This window comes from Falco peregrinus, chromosome 2 (genome assembly GCF_023634155.1).
Source record: "Falco peregrinus isolate bFalPer1 chromosome 2, bFalPer1.pri, whole genome shotgun sequence".
Lineage (NCBI taxonomy): Eukaryota > Metazoa > Chordata > Aves > Falconiformes > Falconidae > Falco > Falco peregrinus.
The window spans coordinates 26,150,192-26,167,668 of NC_073722.1; the positions used below are offsets into that span (position 1 = coordinate 26,150,192).

Genomic DNA, 17,477 nt, shown 5'->3' on the forward strand with positions numbered 1-17,477 from the left:
GCTAAAAAAGCTTAAATCTGGAAGAAGTTCTGAATAAACAAGAGGGGAGGTACTGAGGAAAATGTTCCCTCTTCATTTTTGATGACAAGCAGTCTTAGTTAAATATAGTTGTAAATATGAGTCTCTCAGTAGAAAAAAGTCAAGAGAAATACTGAAAGAAAATTCCACCATGCATCACACAGGCTAGATAGGAGACAGGAAAACTGGGAAATCTTCTTTAACTGATGATGTAAAAATATGATTTCCAGTTCCGATATATCCTGAAATACCAGACCTTAATCTGGCACCAAAGAAAGCCTAGATTTTTGTCACCCCAGATTTCCTAGCACAGTATGTTTGTTGAGAACCCCAATCTAGACAGAAGGCGATAGATACTTGAGCGAGTTTTAGCAGAAGCCCAAGTTTTCAAGTAGTTCTGCAAGAAGATACACACTGGAGAAAACGCAGATGAATCAGTCTAACCTGCATAATAAGTAAATGTAAAACATGTAGCAGTGTATATTTTATCACCACCACAAGTATATAAAATATATACAAAGGCTTCAGAAAGAAAGGAAACCTGGATTACTGCTGGTGGTGAGACAAGCACATATTTCCACTTCATAAAAGGTTGTAGTTACTATGCTATAAAGAGGAAATACAGGAAAAAACCTTCCAAGAGAGATGATTTGTCTTGCTACAGTAATCTTATTTCATCTTGTAATTGGAAACACCGTGCAGCAATTTGAGCAAGGATGTTTGCTGTATTGTACAAAGAAACAAGACTAGACAAGACTGTTACTTTATCATCCAAAAACAGCATCTTAAAGCTGTGGCTGGAGTTTGAAAGTTCTTAGTAAAACTGGTCTGGATTATTTTCAGTGCAAGACTTACTAAATCATGCCCTCTGCTACAATCTAGCCTGCAAGGAGGACCTGATACACCTAAGCCCAGGAAATTAAATTTTGACATTACATCTTGAGTAAATGTGACACACTGATGAGTCATTAAACTGTTACTAGAAAATAACTAACCATTACTGCAGGACTCCACCAACATACTTGGTTTTTTCAGTGACCTCCTGACTGGAGATGCCAGTCATGAAAAGAGAAGAATCCAAGTAAGAAAAATCAGAGAAGACTGACCTTCCACCCTGAGGGAAAGAATTAAGAGCTTCACTGCACACTGCTTGGGAGCTGTACGTCAGTTCTGTCTTGCTACTTGCCAATACAAAGCACTTGAGAAGTAGGCACAAGAACCGTGCGATGCAACAACTTTCCCACTGCAAAGGGGCACATCGTTTTGCTCACCAGGAAAAAGACACACCCCTGGTCTTCCTTCTGTTACCCAGAGGGATGGAAGAATACTGCTCCAGTTCTTGCTAGGGACATTCTATAATGTGCCGGGATAATTATGCCATAGCACGGGAGAAGGAAACAGCCTGACTTCTTCATGCTCATCAGCACCATTTGCAGAATGGGCTGACACAGAAAGTGAGGAAAACATGTAGGCAAGTCAGAGTCTAGCCCCCTTCAGAAAAATAAATACCTTGGGGAAAAATCTTGTCACCTTATCACCACTGTGTGTCTTTTACCACTGTCATCTCACCATACAGAATGACAGCAGCAAAGTACAACAGAGCTAAACTTGGTCTGCAGTACTGTAACTCATCTTGGTAAAATACAGACCATCATTTCTTAGGAGGGGGATTGTTTTGAACCTTTTTGTTATTTTGAACTTTACTGTTTGGCTTGCTTAGTGATTTCTTTTTCTCACTGGGGAATCCTCTCTCTGCAATATCAGAACAGGCTTTCATGTCCAAGTAGGCCCTGCTGGGTCATTAAAATGCATCTGTATCTTTCACCGTGATCAATGGTACTTTTACAGTGGTTTTTATGACGTTGTTAAAATGTATTTTAAACACTGTTAAAACCACTTAGAGGTAGATGGTGGATTCCTTACTGATAAAATGACCTTCTCCTTCCAACTAAAGCAACTTCACTCAGAAGAAACCAGAATTTGTGAAGTCTGACATAAAAGTTTACTGCCTGTAATGGGTGGGGTCTAGAAATTACACCATAAAACTTTAAAGCAATGCCAAAATACAGATCTAGGAAGGGTGAACAACGCTGGCTAAATTATTTTGGACTGTCATAGAGGGGTGAAGCTAGTGGAGAAGGCAGGAGTGAATGTGTAACTGCCCTGAAAGGGAATATAGGAAGCGAAGTAGGACAGGAGTGGTAAGCAGACATTTACTGGTTCATGCTCTCGTTTTGTCTATGCAAGACAGCTGCCAGAAGAATCAAGCTGCCAGAAGAAGAGAGCACAGAGGAGCAATAAAAAAATAGACAACTGCATTACTACATGAACTGAAACCCAGGAAGAAACATAATGACTAGTCCAGCAAGTTTTTCGTTGGTCACAGCACAGAAACAACATTTAACTCTCAAGTAAGGAATAAGCTCCCTTTGACCCGCTCACCTTCATCATCCTAAGTCTGTTTTCATTTTCTCTCTTGTTTCCACATTCACTCTGCCCTGATTCACCAAAAAAGCAATGTTCTCTCTTGAGCCAGTGGAAGTTATGAGGTCTGATACCACTCTGTCCCAACAGCTGGGGAAGGGCTGTTAAGACAGCATTTTCCTCAGCCCTACTGGTACAGACAGGACAGAGGTAAAGCTCCGTATTCAAATGCGGAGGCATTTATGACATGACACCCAACCCTGGAATTTATCAGTACTCTCAGATCCCGGAGATGGACAGGGACAGCTCCACAGAATGAGTTGCCTTTCCAGAGCCCCTGATTGTGTTGTCAGCAATTTCAGCTGGTTTACGTGTATAGCCCTTACTCTTGTGCAAAACTCCTAGCACAGATGAAAATATTTTCTAACCTGATGGTTACTTTCCACTCCCTTCTTTGAAGAGAAAATACTGTATTTTTGCCATGTGATGAAATGCATTTATTTATGGCGCTGATGTTACTTTTGTTCATGAGGTATCTGTTTGGTTTCTCTTTTACTGTATGAGATCCCATTTACAAACTGTAAAGACGTAAACCCTGGAAGCCCTCCTGGAACTCTTGGAGCTCATCATGGCTCCTGTTAGAAATCCAAGCTTGTAATTCTTTACGTTGGTAAGTATTTTCTAGTTTGGCTCTGAAAAGCACTGCACAAAATGTTTTCTTTTTCTAAAATCTGAAGCTCTTCTAAATTAGTAGTTCTGAACCGCTGAAGGAAACACACATAAGCAGCACAGCTTTAATCTTGCATGTTCTTCTGCCGCATTTAAGAACTCAAGCAAAGCTGATTCTTAGGCCATTGCCTTTAAAGTTTCATCAAGATACATCAACAGGGCCTAGGTGGGTATTTCAGACAGAAACAGTTTCCTAGACTGAAGTTAAAAACTGCAGAAAACTGCTTTGCAAATTCCATAAAGGCTGACTTGACTATAAAATCTGACATAAGGACGTGCCCATAAGGATGCACATTTTTCATTCTGTTTTAATTAACATGATGCTATCATGTCTCTTCAAAGACAGGCACTGTTGTCGCTGTGAGTTCCTTTGGGATCAAGCCTCTCCTTAGCATCACCATTGTCAGCGCATTTGGCTGGCCCACAGTTGGAGGACTTATGTTTCACTGTAATTTCTTCCAAAACATTCAGAAAAGGCTCTCACTCCCTCTTTCTCATTAGCTTGATGGAAAGAGCATGTCTTCAGGCAGCTCTTTAAAGTTCCAGTCAAATGGAACTACTGAAAGCTGTTCTTTCATAGGCAAGGTCAAAATTGTTCAAAATAGTAAAAAATTTTACAAGGCTTATGTCACTGGAAAAGAAGCACACATTATGCCCTTGTATTTTCAGTACACTTTAAAAGCCTTTGTTTCCACCATTTGCAGCCTCAGAGAGCTTGTGTTTTAGTGAATTGGCATCTCCATATCGTACAAACCTCCATCCTTTTAATTCCTCCAACTCCTCGTCCGCCATAGTAGGAAGCATCCACTGTGGGCCATTTCTTGGTAGGCAGGGGCTCTTGTTCTTCCTCCTGTACAAATAAATTCAAATAACATTTACTTTAAAAATACACCTCTTTCTTCCCTCTTACTAGGTGTGTATTTCACTAGAGCTCACAGACAGAAAGTTTTCCCATGTTAGGTGTGAAAGATGAGGTATTTAGGTTCCCCAAATGTTTACTGAATAGCAAACAAGATCTGGTCACATTTGGAAATATTTTTGACATTTTGCATGGGAAAAGCATTGGTGGCAACCGTTAGGAAAGTCCAAATGGTGAATCCAACTGTGTGTTCTACTGACAACTATTTGTTTGTCTCATCCTTTTCCTTTCCGCTAATAAAAATAAGCAAAACAGACACAAAGAAAAGGATTTGCAGTGACTGCTTCTACAGAAAATATAATGCCTTCACACAGCCAGATCATCAGCCCCACTCATTTGGATTCAGCAGACGGTGTTCAGCAGATCTGCAGATAAAGGTTACACAGCCGATCACAGTTTCCTAAGCCAACCTTTGTCAAACTCGCTCTTGGCTGCCTCAGCTCAATGAAGTGTGCCTTATCACGGACTTAACTGTCAGAGTACACTTGAGTACGCTCAAGCAACTGGCTAAATCAAGACCAAGGGGCAAAAATACTGAGGACACCAGGAGATCCTCTAGTGCATTACTGCCCACAAGAGGGAGAGAAATTCCCTTGTGAGGGTTCTTCAGTGTCTGGAATGCCAAAGCTGTGGGAAAATGCTGTTTAAGTTATACATTAATCTTTAGACTGTTATGCAAGAGCTACTCAGTCTTTCTGCTTTTGCTGCAGAATGGGAAAAATACTGTTCAATTATCCTGGGATAAAGCCCCTAAATATTTCTGTGGATTTGGGCTTAATTCATGCCACACTGAGATGACTGAGACAGAACAGAGACTTGGACTTTGGCCATCTTGCTCTCAGCTTAAGGCTTCCCACGGGCCAGTTCTTTCTTCTTCAGCAGCTAGGACAAAGAACTGGATTCATGGAACACAGGAAAGCACATAGGAGTGGTATCATGTAACCAGTGTGATGACTGGAGCACCATCATACCATACCTCTTTTGGAGCTGGTGGAGGTGGAGGGGGATCTTTGATGACCTGAAAGAGCCAAACATATAAAAGCATAAGGAATCACACTGGCAGCACCCAAAAGCCAACATAAAATTTTAAGAGCGAACTGTTTCCATCTGAGTCTCCCACATTTGCTTGCAAACTGGCAACCACTGCTGCCAAGTCCCTTGGGTATCGATTATCAAGGCCTTCTGGAAAATAACACCATCCATCTAATAGAAAATAACATCAATTGACTGGCAGACACTCTGGACAGACGTGTCTGCCACTTTGCTTCCTGACCGGATAAACTCAGTCATTCCACGTAATAGCCAGTGATGAAACCCTAAGGAGTTAATTGGCAAGCCTAGGAGGAAAAGCATCCCAAGGTCTATGTGAGGTCTTGCAACATATTGAGCCAAGATCCCTGCTTCCCTGTACCATGATGCTGGATAATTTCTGGCCCCATGACAAGTGTGAAACACCTTCTGGTAGCTCAGACCTCACCTCTACAGATGACTAGACCATTTCCACAAACGTCACATTTCAGATCCAGTAATTTATGTAGCTCCTTGACTGTTCAGTGTGGAGTACCTGCAAGCAGGAGTTACATTCACAAGGCTTCTTAAACTGTTTCTGGATAAGGCCTGCTCTTAGGATAATTCACCTATATTTAAACCTCTACCTACAGTTTCTTCCCAGTCTCTCTCTCACATATACATTGTAAACCTCAGTGAGTTCCCTGGTACTGGCAGGAATCCACTGAACAGTACAGGGAGGGGAAGAGGAAAGCAGCAACCCTCTTAAATGATTAAGATGAAAATGGAATGCACAGCCGTTCTTCCACAAGAAAAGCAGGTTTGTAAGCTAAAAAGAAGTACTTCAGTGATATCAAGTCATTTTATGTGCTTGAATATTGTACAGAAATACACCATGAATATAAAGGAGTCTGCTTCTGCTATGCCTTAGTATTATGCAACCATAACCAAAACTGTCCATGATGACAAAAACCTAAATCTCCTAACGCAGGATTAAAAACCTTAATTGAAATATGTCTTATTTTATTCACTCCGTGCTATTAATTATAGTACATTCATTTACCACTGCCTATAAATAAAATCACTGCACAGATGTATAGCATCATACATACAAGAAACATTTTTCTTGACCTATAATCAAGATTTTTCCTTCTTGATTTATATTACTTGATTTACATGCAGTCATAGTGCCACCAGGATAGCTACTAGTTACTGCCTAAACAAGCTATGGACTTTTAGCACTGGATACAGGCATTCTATCAAATAAGAGAAATAAGTTATGGCACCCTTGGGAACAGTTTTCTACAGCACTTCTGGTTTAAGATACTGAACTGTTCATCAAGCAAGCTCAGAGTACTTCGAGTGGATTGGAAAGTAAACTATGGATTTTAACCAGAGATCCCTTTGCTGCTAAGATGTTGCAAAAACATCCCAGAAATTACTTTTCTTTAAATAGTTCTGAATACTTTTTCTTCCCACCCATCAAGAATTTTCAGAATACTTGACAGAAATGTGTTATTTAATTAGTAAAGCATTCTTGAGAGCCAAATTGGAATTACTGCCCTCACTTTACAGGAAACACAACAGAGGGGGATCATGGGACAGATTCTGAGAGATACTTGGATGCTAAGCCAGATTTTCTGAAGCATGAAGATACTTAATTCTCACTGAAAGCAATTACAAGACTGGAAACAGTAAAACAGTACTTTCCATATATTAAGGGTCACCTTATCTTATTTAATTCCCATTCTTATTTCCCTTTTTCCTGTCTCTAATGGTTACCTCAAAAAAAATCTATTTTGCTGCCAAGACTGCAAATTATATGGAGGGAAAGTCCTAGATAGGTTGCGGATTTATATAAATACATACTAAACGGTATTATCACTCCACTTTTTATAGTTCTTTATATACAATTCTTCAGTCTTGCAATCTCACCCAAGCAAAGACAGCTTTGCATAGGAAAACTTCTCTGTGATGCACGCTGAAGTTCACTTGGGCCCTATGCCTGTTGGTGTTTATGGAATCAAAATTTCTACCCCACTATATCAAGAAAAATTCTGTTGACCTTACCGGGCTTCAAAAATCACGAGTCAATGGCAGTTTTTGACTTGCTGAGCAAAGGATCTATTCCTGTGCCAGCTGCTAAACTCCCTGAAGTTAGAGGGCAAACTTGATGTGAAGCTAACCAATACATTAATTAGCTGCTACTTCTAATAGCTTCAGAATATGAAACTTGTGTTAAACGTGACAGTGGTGTGAGAAAATAATCTGCTTTGAGTAGCAGACACTCACCCCTGCTGACAGAAGTGGAATGTAAATGCCTGCATCCTTATGTTTCCACAGGCTCCTCACACACTCACACTCTTTCTCTCTCTCACACACACACACACACGTGCGCACACAAAGATTATTTTCAGTCCTGTGTGATATTTCAAGTGAAATCAGCAGAAAGCCATTTTTTAAAAAGATAAATCCGAGGAACCCATGCGGCTTTGGCAGAAAACAACGCAAATCTAACATGAAACTACACGTGCTGAAGATCACAACATTGCAAATTAACTTTTCCTGAACTTAATTCAGATTGTTTAAATACAGAAGACTGTGAATAATGCTGCTGTCTTATTAACTCCACATAGCAATGGATTACTTCCTAATTTTGTTTTGTTTTGTTTTATTATCATCATCACAAGGCAAGGCTGCATCTCATTTATTTAGTCGCAAAGAATGAAGACTTAAGTTTGGAGGAGAGCCGATTTCTTAAAAAAAAAAGAAGAAAGAAAAAAAGTTAGTTGCTTCAGGCAACAGTCCCTTTGATCTGCTCATTAACACTTTTCAAATGTTCGCGTGATGTGGGCATTAGGAAATGTCAGCACCAGAGCCTGAAGCCAGCTTGATGCGATCATATGTTCTGATATTGAGGGAAGAGTGAAAGAACTGTCAACAGTGAACTGCCTTTAAAAAAAAGGGGGAGGGGGGGAAGAAAAAGGAGTCCCCCTACCACAACCTGTAAGTGTACGTGGACCTCATAGCAAGGAATGATGTCAAGACTGAGTCCTAGCAAGGATGGAGCGGAGTGCCTGAACCACCAAAAGATCACCACTCTGCCTGCAGGCAGTAGGGATTACATGCTTGTGTGGCTCTGGATGCTCATTGTCTTCTGTCCACAACACCTTTTGCCTCTCTTTCTTCCATTTGATTCTGAAGCATGGGATGCTTACAAGGTTGGAGGGCTGCTGCTTTCTTCCTTGCTCCTGTTCTTTGTCCCAAGAAACCAGATGCTTCCACTCTGCCAGGGAAGTGGACCCAGAGGAAGGGAAGAGGAGGTCCTGCCTGGCCCTAATATGCTGCCTCTCTTGGCAAGGACTCTGGCATCAAAGCCCAAAACTACAGAGCCAGATGTGGCCATAACAGGTAATATGAGCACCTCAGATGCAGGAGAGAGGGAGAAGAACGGAGGCACAGTACAATGATCTGAAGAAACCAGCATCAAAACAAAAAACCAAAGGAAGAGTCACTATTTGGCAATAGGTTCATTGCAACAGTATGTGGTTTTGGAACTCAGTATTGTTGTAGCAATGAGTCCTAAAATGACATTAAGAAACAAATAACATCCATGAGAAGTGGGAGGAAACAACAGAGGGCACTAATATTTAAAGTGCCATGGTTTTGTTGCTCCCATAGAAGTCAGGCTGCTTCTTAGTAATAACTTACCAATCTACAGCTCAAGACTTCCCTAGAAATAGCCAATTACTCCTGCACCAAACACTACATCCAGAAAAGATGTACAGGTTAAGGTACTATCCCTGAAACATCAGGGAGCAACAGACTTAAGGACAATGTGAATCAGAACCAAGGGATATTTTCTCACAGCTCAGTGCAGCTCTTTGTGCAGATACAGCTCCACATAGTTTAGCCCAGACAGAAACCTGCCTTAATGCCACGGTGCATCTTTGGCACCCAAGGCAGTGTCTTTGCTCTGCAATTCATTATAAAGGGCATCTGTTCTAGTTAGTCAGATCCTAGCTTAGGTATCCCTCCACAGCTCTGCATGATGTGCTGAAGCATAACTGTAATGTAAACAGAATTCCTTTCACTTATAATGGGAATAGGCTGGTGCAGCTAATATTTTAATGTATTATATTAGCATAGATATCAAAAAGGCTGGAAATTAATACTATAGAACTACACATTTGGCCTTTTATTAATGTAGAACCTTGATATTAAAAAAAAAAAAAAAAGAACCAAAACAGAAAGCACCTTACTGTTTGTCACTACGAGCCATCACTGGAAAGAGAATTCCTGCTGTCAGTGGACCGAGATATGGCAATCACTTTACCACAATGAAAGGAAAATGCATAGCATGTGAAATTTTACTACACCATGGGAACTGACCACTGATGAGCACTGACTTTGGAACACTGACCAGCATGAAGGGTATTTCGATTTTTTTCACTAGGTTGTACATATGTAAACCTGATGCCCGAAAAAAAAGCATCCGCTTGGAAAATTATTTAAACTGCATGCACAACTGAATATGATGTGATCAATTGCACTTCCAACTGCAAAAGACTGGGCTAACATAAATTACAGATGCACGGATTATGTTCTGACAGTCATATTCAGCTAGTGACAAAAACCAAAGTTTTAGTGAGGTAACTCATTCTGAGAGCTCCAACAAACTAAAGGAACATTAGGTTTCCTGGTATCAGTCAACTCAAAAGGAAGTGTGTTTGTCTTAGGGAAACAAAAAAAAACAAACAAAAAAAACTTGAGAAGTTATGAAAAGGACAAAAGAAAAGTAGCTGCTTTCATTAAAGCAGCTCTTGAGAAGGGATATGATCCCTCTCAACAACTATGAGCAAGTAGCGGAACAACTCACTCCAAAGTATATCTGTAATTGGCTGACAGGAGACACTGAAAAAAACCTTACTTGGCTTCACTTAAGGATTTAAATTGTATTTTACATGCAAATTTTTAAAATAACTAGACTTTGAAACACATAATGTTCACTCCTCTGCTAGCCTAAGTCTGCTGCAATATTATTTCCTCATGTCCTCCATCTCCCTCTGGCCCTGCCCCAGATGGCAGATCTACATGAAATGCGTTGCTGTAGCCTCCTTCTACAGACAGAAAGACTACAAACTAAGCAGTGTGAAGATGATCTACAAATCAAGGTTAGCCAATTATTTTGAAATAAGAAAATAGGAAGCTTTCTTCTTACTGATTTCAAATTTTCCTTTTCCACAGGAAAGCTTACAATATAAAATGAAGAAAAACAACTAACAGACAATCTCCCTAGATTTCCAATGGGACTGTATTGTGGAGTATGAGACAGAAGAGAGTCTTTTTATTAGAGAAGAGCTGGTCATTCTTGCCTCAGAAACTCCGTACCATGACGATGGGGGCTGAGGACTTGTTGCCCTAGGATAGCCTGGGGCCTGACAGACTACACCAAAGCTTTTGGTTATGTGAGCTTCAGCATGGTCAGGCAAGGCCAGCTCCTCTGCTGCCCCAGGTTCCACAAGCCCAAGACTAGGCACGCAATACAGTAACAGCCTGGAAGCAGTATCTACTTCCCAAGTCCTCAGCGCTGTCACTGAACTGGATGAATAATAAACTTCAGCAATTTAAAAACCCCAACACAAGGAGATGGAAGGAGTTAGTGGAACAGCATTGCTGACCGCTGCTAGTAGGATAAAGAGCGCACTCAGATGAAAAGAGATGCAACATGTGCAAGGGATTATTAAGATGATATGGGATTTCCAACTCGAGAGCCCGTAATGGACTACAAATACCAATTCTAGTTATAGTACTTTTAAAATGATCCTTGATTTCAGGGTAACATCTGCATATCATTATGGCCAACAACTTTCAAATAGTAGAGAAGAGGCTTTTATCAAAGATTTCACAGAAATACAACACATGCTCACTCAGTAGAAAGCCAGTGAGCAGCACACTGATGCTGGTTCATGTGTGTATGGGTCTCAGAAAGCCAGAAGCTCTTTTAAAGAGTGCAGTCCACAGTGTCGAAGCTGGTCTCTTCTTCCATTTATTGCATATCACTAATGAAAGAAAACTCCCCCAACAGATGGCTTATGTCACATGTAGCTCTCCTGTTACTTAACCTATTTCCTACAGTATCTGTGTTTCCCAACACAATGAGTTACAATCGTGAGTCACATCCAGTGACTTTTTCTTCCAGCCTTTACTCACCACTTTGCAGCAGAGGGGCCAAAACCACCAGAGCAGACCAAGTGCCACCAACAGTAACAGCACAAGAACAGCAATAAGCGCTGCCACTCCACTAGACTGCAAGGAAAGCAGAAAGACAGTGTAAGTGGATGCTGCAAGTAACTGCTGCCTGGTTCTCCCGCTCACCCCAAAACAGCTTCCTACTGACCAATTCAAATCCCAAACAAATCGTTCCCACTCGTCAGTTCCTATTACTGTCGACAGAGGATCAAGAAGGGTGTCTTAGCCAAATTCGTATGTAGCACAAGTTCAGTGACACCATAAGCCTCCTCAGTTCCATGAGTTATGTAGAAGGTAAGCTAGGATGCTTCAACAGAAGCTCTGTATCACAATGAATGATGTATCAACACTAAAAAGAGGGAGGAGATGGTAAGATGCTATTTGTGTTTCTCCTTCCCTAAATATTCTGGGGTCTGCAGGTCTCAGGTTTTCTAAGGGACTGAACACAGCATGCTGAACACAGCAGTATTGATGGACATACTAAACTGAAAATTACAAAACTTTGAAAACTACTTTTTTTTCTGTCTACCAGTAAAACCTCAGTTTATTAAGTTATTCAGTCATGGGTAACAGGCCCAACTTGCCCCAGTGCAAGCCAGGATTATTTCTGCTGAAGACAGTGCATTTATTTTGATGTAAACCTGGTATCTTTGAGATAAGAATGAGGCTCAACTTGAAGAAAATAACAGGTATGTTGACTGCTAAGAAATGAGCTGTTAGATGCAAATGGGGAAAGTCTCCCTCTAAGCCTGTGGATGAGGGCTGCCCTTCTCCTCCTGTGAGGACACAGGTAGGTGGGTGGAATTTTAAGGAATCTCTACTAACAATACATAAATAGGGCTTTTACACTTATCACCCACACATCTGGGGCATTTGCGCATATACAGACTATAGCACACTAAATCCCTGTTGTAGTGCTATTTGAACCTGAAACCACCATCCTACGAAATTCTGATCTAGTGTTACTGCCTCCAGAAATACTGCTTCTAACAAAGACATGGGCAGCCTCCTGCCACCTCAAACCCACATCCTGCAGGTGCTTTTTATTTTTACATTTGGTGTTCTCTACTGCTGTGTTGGTTTAGAACACCAGTGAGAAAAATGCAAGTGACCTTATGAAAATAGAAGGTATTCAGGCTTCAGCCAGGGAAAAAGGAAAGGAGGGACACCCAGGGAACCACTAAGACTAAAGTAGAGTGTAAGGAGTTCTGTCAAAGTGAGAAAAGTTGTACTGGAGGTACACCATTGCAAATGGAAGGTGAGACAGAGCTTTATTCCAAGTACACATAGGTACAGTGAGGCATTCGCATTTACAAGAAACAGGCAAGATGCATGCCTTGATGCCCAGATGCAATGGGTTGGGGTTTTTTTGTTTTCACTGCAACAATGTGTGTTTGCTAGGGGAGGCTGTAACTTGTAACTCCAACCAACTAGCCATCAGCTGCTCAGCTATCAGAATTAGTGGAACAATTCTAGCAGTGACCCATTTCTTGCAGTTGCCCATCTGCTACTATGGAAACAGCAGCTCTCCTTGTATGAAGCAGTCTTTGCTGCAACATGTATGAAAGGGGGAAAAAAAAAGCGGGGGGGCAGGGGAGATGATCAGTAGTATGACAGTTCTTTCTGTCAGTGCACATCTGTACTCATGCTGTCTTCTGTTAGTGAAAATTTCTGACCACAGAGAAGCACTGTTAAGTGTACAGCAGAGGGAAGACAGCCATACCCGGCAATTTGGTGTGATTTGCTTTGCACTGATGCTTTGGTTTTACCTGTATGTGCAATCTTAGCAATTTTTAAGGGGGCATGGGGACAAACTTAACATGTGCGTTCTCTGAAAGCACTAAGATAAAAGAGAAAAACAGTCTACTGTTAGTCTCCAGCATCCTCCTGTGACTGTACTGTCCTTACATTATCAGGCTGAGAGGCTGTTTCAGTGTGCTTTGGTGTAAGACTGAAATGCTTCCACATGATAAGGAGGCCCTTACACAGAGAAACACGATTTGGGTAGTGTTTCTTCAGCTCTTAAATTCATTCAGGTTTTCTTCCTGAAACTGAAGAGCTGAACTGAGATGACTCTGATGTCCACAGTTACCCAAGTATTTAATTTTTAAACTAATAGAATAAAAATGTATTTTTTTCTCTTTTAGGTTAATTACCTACAAGCGATAAAAATACTGTTGGAAAAATACATGCTGATGAGCAGAAGGTACTGTTCTGTATGCTTCTATGCCTGACAGGAAAGCTGCGCTGAAGTCACACTTTAAATGAGACAAATTTGCAGAAACATGGTATCCATGCACAGCATGTTTTCAAAAACTCCATCCCTACATAGTCATCTTGTGTCTAACTGCAAAAATTTTAATTGTCCTGTCTATATAATACAGAAGACAGAAGAAAATAATGGAGAGCAGAAATGAGATTAGACATTTTATATATTAAGTTAGAAAAGTCACTGGCTACATAAGTATGTGGTTTATTCTAGAGGTTGTTTTTAACTCTTCTCTATAAGCCTATGATAAAAACATAGCAGGATGTTCATACTATCTTAATCCTAGGCTTAACTTACGTACTCCAGCCCGTGCTTTGACAAAGACTCTCTCCCCCCTAATTAACAGAGTTGAGAGCCTACACTCCTTATTCAGGCACCAACATCAGGTAACTAGTTATGTCACGTTAGTATCCTCCTGTAGAATTATGACCACCTTCCACACCCTGGCTGAAGTCCTATGGTTCTGCCTACTCAGCTTCAGCCTGCTCCCACTGATCCTACTCAGCAGAGCTGTGCTGGAATGGGATCCCAGGTGACTGTGTCACACATAGACACATTATAGTGAGCAAGTCTCTGGGTGGCATGGAAGCTTCCCAATATTTTGAAAGCCACAACTGCACACTGTGCTGAAGTAATTTGTTGTAATGTATTTAACAGAATACAATTCACAAGCTATAGAATAACATAAACCCCACACAGACAAGGAACGCACTGCCACTGGTTGGATCTCAGGGGAGAGCTGCCTGAGGTAGCATGGGAGAGGAGCAGAATTCCGGGGCTTGCCCTCTACATACAGTTCTGCATGTAGTCTATACCAGCAGCTCCTGAAGCAGCTAGCAACACAGACGCAGCATGAATGAAAGGAGAAACCCCGATAACAGAGCCTATGTCAGAAAGCAAAGATAAATCTCCAAGCCTGCCACACAAGTGATGGCTTTCATGTGTTATTAGGAAGTCTCAGATGATACATGCAGCAGTACTTCACTTATGTGGAGTACTGGGGAAAAAAAAATCTTCCTAAAATAAAGCTGTTTGCCATCTTAATGGGAAGAATTAAGGGAATTGTCTTATATAACTGCAGAAAAAAATGTCTGCAGCCCCACACACACACTTTATCAGGGAATTTAAAACAGCTGAAAATTCTTTTGTTGACTGTAGTGGTGCTACAAAACAGATTTTAAGCGTGTCTCAAAATACAGAGAAAGGGACTTAGGACATATAGACATATGTATGTATGCACTGCCTATTAAGGAATCATGTATCATTAAATTATGTATATTCTGTATGCATCTACACTGGTGTATTTTTTAGTTAGGAGGATTGTGCGTTCTAAACGCCTAATGGAACTTGCCACGTGTTGAGGTTCTCCACACTGAAAGGTGATGCAATGGTAAAACCAAAAGAGAAACTGGATTTCAGGATTTTACATTGAATTATGTGAGCCATTTACTTACACACTCTGAAGCGGTGATTGTTAGTGAGCTGGACATGAAAGACTGCCCTTCATTCAAACTCACCAAAACCTCCAGAGTTCTGGAAAGAAAGAGAAAAAAAACCCTAAAATCAGCAGATGTAAAACAGTCAATAAAAGCATATACATGCTACAGAGGAACTTGTACATACAGGCTGTTAAACAGAGGAAAAGTTCCAAGAGAGGAAGATGGAAGTTGGAGCCTCTGAGCAGCACCAGACACCACAAGTGATTTCAAGGAAATCACAAAACTAACGTTATTACTTTGTATTATCATTTCTAGAAACCTCTGATGACTTTCAAGTGATGAAGATACTTGGCTGCTACAGGGTTGGACCTTGCAGCTTTCAGAAAGCAATTTCTGGTCATTTCAGACTGAGCTTTCTTCTCCTCAATTTATGTTCCTTCAAATAAACAATACAGTCTCCTGTGGATACTGTGTTGATTACTCTTCGGAAATAATTTACATCTTCTTGATAGAGAGCTAAGTAGAGAATATCCCTTCTCTGTTCCTTGTAGCATAAAATACTCCAAAAAGTTTTACATAAAATAAACTGAAGTTCAACTGTAAAAATAACATTGTTTTGTCTGTTCCATAAACATCTCTTTAGTCATATGCAGACATTATGGATAAAAATGTCGGATAATTATAAATGGTCAAGACTTTCTATAAATAGTACATAAACACTGCATACAAATAGTATGTGGTTTACATTTTACAAATTAACCCTAGAAGAAAACAACACATGGTGAATGTTAAACATCAGAAGACTCTTCAGCTTCTCTGGCTTGGATTCCCAAGATTCAGACAGTTTATATTATGCATAGATGTAATTAAATAAAAATATAGATATCCATGAACTAAAATGAGTAATCACTTCTACTGTTCTTATATGTCATGAATTTTTATTCTGGCACAAATGCTTTAGTCAATATGGAGTTCAAAGCTATTTTAACTAATTTGGCTAATTTCTTTTCCAGTTTTCCAGTTAGTAAAAATGAAGGAAGTTGCTTCTGCTAAACTCATTTTTAAATGATCTGTGTTATGAATAATTGATCTAAACAGAAAGAATAACTCTAAATTTACTTCTAATTATTACTGGAATAAGTGAATCAGAACAGATAGAAATAAAAAATTAATTCAATTCCCTTTCAATGCACTAAATAAAGCAAACTATAACAAAACTTTTGTTAGTGATGAACTTTTTAAATGTGATTTTTTTTTAAAATTTTCAAAGTTTTGCTTTGCCACTTTACTGAGAAATACTGTGGGAAATTTCAGCACTACGATTCTGCTCAAGTTTGACTAGAAAAGCAATCCTATGAACTGCAGTGCAAAAGAATATCATGCCATGCCTTTTCTTGATCAGAGATGGACTGAAGTACATGCTGTGTTGCTGAAACACAGCCCAAATCCTGACAAATGTCCCTGAAGAAGTTTGCATGTTTAAACTCTTAAACCTTTGGGGGATTTCTGCATTATAAATGCATCACATCAAGCATTTTTCTGTCTAAGTCACCTACAGCCCAGTTATATTAACATGACTCTTTCTGGTGTCCTGTGGCTGCATCCTTTTGCACCCTGGTCATACCACTGCATTAACTACGACTGCACAGGTGTAACTGAATCACAGAATCCTAGAATACCTTAAGTGGAAGGGAGTAACTGAATTCTGTCCATAAATACCAAAGAATCCATAGCGCACAGAAGTATTTTTGGATGGCAACTTCTCAGTGAAGCACAAATTCAAAAAGGAAAGGTTAATCTCTTAAATGTTTCATTTTTCCCCATTAGCCTCATCTTTTTAAAGCACAACTTGGAGAAACACACCACAGGCTCTGCACAAAGTTTTGAACTTGGGTTACACCCAAGAATGGGCATTCACTGCAGTCATGTTTCCTGAACAAGACCTATTCAGCCCTTCTACTTTTTCTGAACTTGTCTAAGTAGTGGGGGGTGCCTTTCTGCTGATCGGTGCCATAATTTGGAGTGTATTGCTTGGTTCAAAGCCTGCTAGCGTGGCAAAAAGCCTTCTAATTGCTCTAAATCCAGATATAGTACACTGAATGATTTTGATTTTTAAATTAACCTATCATGATCTTCAAGAGCCTAGATTTCTGATCATATTTTAACTGTGTCTAAATACATTGTAGGTTTTCCTCAGCTCTTTTATCTTTGGTTTGAACCATATCTATAGTCTCTTGTTGGGCAAAACTCCCACTGAGATAAAACACAATTCTGCCTATGCACGAGTGAAGAATTGCTGGATTTGGCCAGTAACACTACGCCTGACTATGGCTGCTGCTAGCTACTAGGGTCAAATTTCCAAAATGCTTTCAGATGCTTGCTTTTTCCCCATTTCATTTATTTATTTATTTATTTAAAA

The 17,477-nt window shown here is 40.1% G+C and overlaps 1 protein-coding gene across 1 annotated transcript in view; it reads right to left on the reverse strand.

Moving 5' to 3' along the window:
• Positions 1 to 17,477, reverse strand: part of ANTXR2 (ANTXR cell adhesion molecule 2) — a 120,385-nt gene that overhangs the window by 48,370 nt on the left and 54,538 nt on the right. The window contains exons 11-14 of the mRNA XM_055795445.1: positions 15,074 to 15,152; positions 11,312 to 11,407; positions 5,067 to 5,108; positions 3,926 to 4,021 (exon numbers count right to left, since the gene is read on the reverse strand). Of these exons, the coding sequence (XP_055651420.1) occupies positions 3,926 to 4,021; positions 5,067 to 5,108; positions 11,312 to 11,407; positions 15,074 to 15,152 (313 nt within the window). The remainder of the gene's footprint in view (positions 1 to 3,925; positions 4,022 to 5,066; positions 5,109 to 11,311; positions 11,408 to 15,073; positions 15,153 to 17,477) is intronic.